Source organism: Eptatretus burgeri, chromosome 9, assembly GCF_056783735.1.
Source record: "Eptatretus burgeri isolate ZD-2024b chromosome 9, Ebu_testis_v1, whole genome shotgun sequence".
Lineage (NCBI taxonomy): Eukaryota > Metazoa > Chordata > Myxini > Myxiniformes > Myxinidae > Eptatretus > Eptatretus burgeri.
Window position 1 is genome coordinate 82,016,642 of NC_140969.1, and position 6,976 is coordinate 82,023,617.

At 42.3% G+C, this 6,976-nt stretch overlaps 1 protein-coding gene across 2 annotated transcripts in view; it reads left to right on the plus strand.

The window, feature by feature from the left end:
- The window catches only part of ERO1B (endoplasmic reticulum oxidoreductase 1 beta), an 88,656-nt gene extending 84,718 nt beyond the window's left edge, over window positions 1-3,938 (plus strand). For both annotated transcript variants that reach the window (XM_085895770.1, XM_085895771.1), the window contains 2 exons: window positions 2,214-2,275; window positions 3,526-3,938. In XM_085895770.1, coding sequence (XP_085751896.1) covers window positions 2,214-2,274 — 61 coding nt within the window. In that variant the 3' untranslated portion in view covers window position 2,275; window positions 3,526-3,938. The remainder of the gene's footprint in view (window positions 1-2,213; window positions 2,276-3,525) is intronic.
- The last annotated feature ends 3,038 nt before the right edge of the window (window positions 3,939-6,976 follow it).

Genomic DNA, 6,976 nt, shown 5'->3' on the forward strand with positions numbered 1-6,976 from the left:
TATGTATTGTTTTTGGCCTCATCTCTCAATGGTGAAGAATCGCTTGAAAAATTAAAAATTCTCGAATCTGGAACTTCACCAAAATCGAATCTATTTCTCCTTGTCACACCCAACCTGTCCACTAAGTTTCGTCCGAATCCGTCCAAAACTTTTTTGAGATGTCCTGCTCACAGGCAAGTGTGAAAATGTAACCTCCATCCACCTTCAGTGGTCGAGGTAACATCTGCTGATTGTTCTACTCTGTCTGCCACATAGCATAACTGACTGTGAGGACCTTGTCTATCGTCAAAATAAATTTTCAAGATGCTCTCATTGCTCCATTACAATACAAGACAATAAAAAGAGCAACTTGAGGGGGAATTGGGGAGGCCACTAGCCAATCAACTTGTATGACATTTATGGTAGAGTGCAAAACCTCTGCCACCAATACTGCTGGGTGACTTAAGTCACTTAAGTGAACCTGATATCCTATTCATTGTAGGTCAAAACGGATCAGACTCTACTGAACCACGATTGAATAAACTAGATCGACGCACATGTAGAAATGCCCAAAAAATAAAATCGAAATTTTTTTCAAAAAAAAGTTACAAAATTTGTTTTTTTTTTCCTCTAACAAATTTTTTTGGGGGTTGGAAATCACTTAAAACATGTAGAAATGCAAAAAAAAAAATTCAAATATTTTTCAAATAATATCGAAATTTTTTGAAAAATAGTTGCAAAATTTTCAAAGTTTTTTTTTTTTTTGGACCAAGTCCAAAATCGAATGGCATGATCCTTGGACCATACCTAATCCCCCCACCAAGTTTCATCGAAATCCGTCCAGGAGTTTTTTCCGTAATACTGTTCACAAACAAACAGACAGGGGTGAAAACAGTAACCTCCATCCATCTTCGATGGCAGAGGTTAATCAGAGATTGCAGACTCTCGCCGGGACTTGTTTTGTGAGGTGTATTTTTGTGGAATTTGTGTACTCGTGTGTTACCTAATTAATAAGACAATGGCAGTGATGACTGGTTCAGCCATTTCAGAGATTTTTGAAGGTTTTTTTTCACAATATGGCTGCCGAATCATGTGACCGATGCCGTCATCAAAAAAAACTTTTGTGGACCATTTTATCCCTGGATGACCCTTAAAATTTTTCATACTGATCAGATGTAGTTCTATATATGTAATTATGACATCATAACGAAGGCATCTATGATGTCATAAAAATCACACTTATTCCCCTTGAGGAGTACTTGCTATGTGCCAAGTTTCAATTTTTCCCTTTGTGTGGTTTCAGAGATCGAGGTCCAAAGTTTTTCCGTTTTTCCAACATGGCTGCCACACCACGTGACTTATGACGTCATAATTACCATTAAAACATTCTACATCCGGAGTCACACCAATGGTGAAAAATTTGTCTCAATCCGACGAGCGGTTGCGGAGAAAAATACTAAAGTTCTGTGCGGACAAACAAACCCAAATAAGATACCCCCTCCTTCGGCGAGGGTAATAAATATGGACCAGTCTTTTGTAGTCCACATGGGCATGTCTGATTGAAAGCCAAATATATCTGAATATAACAAGGAACATGTTTAACATTGTTTACTTAGACACTGCTTTACGATGTTAATTGTTGTGAGCTGATTCTCCACTCGTACGTAAAAACAAATTTCGTGATAATTTGTTCAAATCTACTGTATATGTACCATTGTAATGTGCATACGTTGATGGGTGCATCCAACCTCATGGTTTTGTCACATCTCATGGTTGTCCATGAAACCTGACCGGTGTGATTACATGCATGGTAGATACAAGGATCTTGTCTGAAGGATAAATGAGTTTGACAGTGTCAGCCGTTGTGGGAGGCAAATCCGCAGGCAGGCCCAATGGCTGTGACCTTGAAAATTCAAACAAAAATGGCGAAGTTGAATATTTGAGGGGAGTTCTGTGAGGTTCAGGATCTGTACAGGAACTTATTGGTTCCATTATTTTAGCTCTCCTTCATGGCTATGTGGTTTGATGATCTAGTTCACTCGTATTGAAGGATCTGCTAACTTGCACCACTTCTTTAATCCATGCTTTTCATATTAAAGGGGGGCGTGGGAACTGCCGTAACTTTGTTACAACGTTAGCAACTGCACTGGCTTGGCCTTTGTCCTTGACAGATTTAGTTGTTAGTTTCATCACTTATGGTTCTTCAATTGATGTTGATGCAATTTTGTCTACAGGCTTTCGACAAGTATCCGGGAGCTGCAGAACTTCAAATATATCCTGAAGAATGCCAGATGAGGTCACCAATTGCTGCCTGTGTTTCATCATTTATTTTATAAAGGCCTTGACAGATAACACACACACACACACACACACACACACACACACACACACACACACACACACACACACACACACACACACACACACACACACACACACACACACACACACACACACACACACACACACACACACACACACCCCATCCCCTTTCCATGCAAGGTCAATGTTTCCTCACCATTCTCTGTACTAGATGCACCACTTTGCTTTTAAATCAACAAAGCCATGCCTTGGACATGATTGTGAGCAATGCTTTGCCACCCCCGCTCCCTCATATTCGGTTTTAAACGTGCTTCGGGAAAATTTCCATACTCTAATGTTCTGTTCCATTCTGAGTGAGTTTACATACATTTTAACCACCTTTAACAGTTACATTGGATGTTAGCATTTTGAAAGACTGAATCAGTCACTATTTTATTTTATTTGAATTGTTGCGTTTAGTCTCGTGATTGTTCCATAAAAATGTACCTTTATCTTTAGGATTTAATCCTGGGATCGGTTACGTGCAATGCTCAAAGTGAAATACTCGATGGATTGATTTGCATTTTGGACTCGGACAAGTTTGTGGAGGTTATTGTTACCATTGTGGGGTAAATAGTACTATTACAAGTGCACTCTTCATGTAATTATTCTCTTTTGTACCAAAATTAAATTGGAGTAGAAACAAACAAAAAAATCGTTATTCCCAGAAAGCCAGTGCTGAAGATAAATATATTTAAAAAAAAAAAACAAAGTTGAAAATGAGAACCAAAATTTGGGTAATTAAATGGATGACAGTATATGTCTGGTGTTGGTTTAATGGTTAGGGTGGTGGGCTTGGGATCCGAGTGTCCTGAGTTCAAATCCTGCTCAGCTGTTGAATTAATACCAGGTGGGGTTAACTCTGCCTGTCATCCTTCCGAGGTCGGCAAAATGAGTGCCAGCTTCCTGGTATCCTGTGTCGGAGTGGCGACCCGTCGAGGATTGTATCCACTAGCCAAGGAGACTGCTGAGGCAGCACCGATGCTCTGAACAGAGTATGGTCCCAATGGATGGATGGACTGCAGTATGTGATTAGTTTGGGGGGATGGGGGGGGGTGTTGAAAATAAATAAATAAATAAAGCGGTGGATTAATTTGATGAAAACTTAAAAGCAGATCACGGATTATTATGGACGCGTTATTGGTGATGCAATGTAAATAGTGTGCTCGTACAAAATGTTTGCAGGTGATGGATGGAAGGCAGAGGTGGGTGTGAGCTTTCGCTCTCTTCTGCCAGTACTCTTGACCATGAAAATGAACAACAACCCCTGTTATGAAAGGTTGTGCAATTCCAAGGTTATACAGTTTGTTCGATATTCCATGGATCATTAATGTATTTTTCTTTCTCTGTATCGCTCACTTGTATTTGATTGTACAAGGGTATAAATATTATTTTCTGCATTACAATATGTGCAACGCCTTTCCCGTTTACGGTAGCTACACTGTCAAGCCACACGATTGCTCAACGATCACGTGATCTCTCGTTGTGGTCACCAAATCTGCCTCAAGCTTCTGCTTGCTTTGTGTCCTGACTTTGCTGGTTTACTCTGGTTATATGAACTTGTACAAATGGTTATTAAATAAATGAGCTAAGTTTTACACATCATCTCTCTCCATTGCTGTTGAAATTTGCTTTTTTAAGGTGGCAGAAGAATGCGAGTTGAGAGAGGCCAAGATTCCTCCCAGGGGTTTTATATCCATATACGAATGAATGCCATTCTTGTTTCCATTGTTCAAACTGTGGATGGTGATCTGGAACTGTGGATGGTGATCTCTGTAGGCCTCGTTTGTCTCACACAGCATCTTCACCTGATGCCGTTGAGGTCAGCTGCAGCAAATTTTATTCAGAAGTTTGAAGTACTAATAATGTCGCGTTTATGGCCTCCCACCGCAACCGTTAACCGGTAAAATGCCGAAGCAGTTGCTTTTAGGATGGCCGAATCACCGAGTACCTCGAGCGGATGGATACTCCACTATTTACCGAGCGTCTAAATATGCTTGTCTGAACCCCTAGGGATTTGCCAATGGACCAAAGGTTCTTATCAGCACGGCGAGGTGGATGCATTCTCTGGAGGAATCCTTACTATAATTCACAGACGGGTGTTTTGTTTGTCTTACTACGACTGTAGTTTTGAGACAATTATATCCAGACTTGCTGCATTGGTTCAGGATGACCTCATTTAATGTACAGGGGTGTTTTTTATCTTTGCTGGTGGTCTTTGGGGGTGGGGGTATGGGGTGGGTGATGTGTTGCGTGGTTCCAGATGGAAGACCCTTTGCAGGTTGCAAGTCCCCACCATTTACAGGATAGTATTATAGTATTCCTGTCCCAACGTTTTCCAGTGCAGTGAGGTCTTTTGAATTGTAATCAGTTGGTATGTTTTTGCTTCATGCATGTAACCTGGTTTAAGGCACTGTCACACTTTGACGTTTTAACCAGCGTATGGCAAGGTATCAAAATGTATGTAAAACACTGGTGTACGCTGAACTATTGATGTTTTTTTTCCAGTTTTGGACGTATTCATAACGTGTTGGACGTATGCATAACGTATTAGTAACGTACACAGCACGTTTCGATAACATATAAATAACTTGTATCAACGAATGCTGAGTGTGTTGTCGGCGTTCACAACCTATGCCCAACGATAGTCTAACTTATGCATAGTGCGCGGCAGCGTATCGCCGATGATCACGTGGCGTAGCCTATTAAAAGGATGTGGCTCGACGATTCAAATCATAACCGCACTAGACATCGAAGTGTCAAGCCGCTGTCACACCTTGACGTTTTAGCTAGCGTATGCCAACGTATGAAAAAATTTCCAAATACGCTGGCACGCGTCGAATACGTTATGGGTAAGTTTTGTATACGTTAAGAGCACGCTGGCATACGTCGTAGTACGCAGAGTACGTCGACAAATTTCAAGCATGTTAAAATTTGTCGACGAGCTCGGCATACTACGACGTATGCCAGCGTACTACGACGTATGCCAGCGTGCTCTTAACGTATACAAAACTTACCCATAATGTATTCGACGTGTGCCAGTGTTTTAGACAAATTTTTCATGCGTCGGCATACGCTGGCTAAATCGTCAAGGTGTGACAGGGCCTTTAGCGGAGGGAACCTACATGATGCATAATGTAGGAATTGGATGCAGGGAAGTGTGTGGAATAAGGACACGTATAAGATTTCTAACTACACACTTGCAATGCATATCTGCCCACATGGATACAGTATGCTTAAAAGCTAAATACAGAGAGTAAAGCTAGTTATCTTAGTATTCTGGAGATGTGGTACCCTGGTTGTGGTTAATATGTCTATCTCCAGAGAGAGCGGGGCAGCACTGGAAGAGCAGAGGAAGAACCTCACAAATAACTTTACGAAGCAGCTTTAGGAACCCTCGCTTGCCACCATGCCTTCTGGACAGCGCCAGTCATCCAATGCACGAGGGACATAAAACCAATGCCCAGGTGCCACGACCCATTGCCTCCTCTCCCGCCCGCGCACCTCCTCCTCCGTAGGAGTTGTGGCCACTGAAATATCCTCCCCCATACCTGATAGGTGTGCTGGTACTCTGACCTCTGCTGATACCTGGTGATTGGCTCCTGAAGTTTTGGTGGGCTCTCAGAGATGATGGATCAAGCCATCTGTTATGATATGTGGTTCCACGTGTCCACCGAACCGGTTTGGGGTGGTTTTCGTGTAGTTTTCACCAAGGTTTAGGAGCAACGGCCTGAGAGAGCTGGCCTTTTGTGGAGGAAACCAATGTAATGTGTAATGTGGGAAATGGTTGCAGGAAAGCGTGTGGAATAAGAAAAGGACACGTATAGGATTTCTAACTACACACGCAACGCATATCTGCCCACATGAATACAATATGCTTAAAAGCTAAATACACAGAGTAAAGCTGGTTATCTAATTGTATTCTAAGTGTATGCCTGGTGTTGGCTTCATGGTTAGGGTGGTGGGCTTGGGATCCCCTCCTTTGTTGAATTAATACCAGGTGGGGTTGACTGCCTGTAATCCTTCCAAGGTCGGCAAAATGAGTGCCAGCATGCTGGTATCCTGTGTCGGAGTGGCGACCCGTCCAGGATTGTGCCCAATGGCCAAGGAGACTGCTTAGGCAGCACCAACGCTCTGCACAGAGTATGGTCCCAATGGATGGATGGATTGTATGTGTTTCTTTCTCCTCAGAGGTCCAAAACCCCAACATTACCTTCACCTCAACCTTCAACCTTTCTTGAGGCTCTCCAAGTTCAAGGGGCCCACTTATCATACAAACTCCTGAATGTAACCTCGTGTTGCATGTTTTTACAGTTCATGTTCTGATGCTCGAAAAATAAGACTATGTGTTGTGTAGCTAAGGCTACACATTCTCTCACGATGCACGTACTTATTACTTTTGCTTTAACAACAAGGTTCAGTAGATGCCCTGGCAAGGTGAAGCATACAAGGAAAGATAGACAGATATTTTGGGCTGGCCTTACTGCAGTACTCTTACAGTCATGGTTTGTCAGGGGGGAGGGGGGGTACACGCTATGGTAGCAGATCAGGTGGCCTATTTTGGCCCGATTCTAACTTTATATATCTGCCCTGCTAATCCCTCAACTAATTCTGCTCATGCCACTGTCCCTCTGAA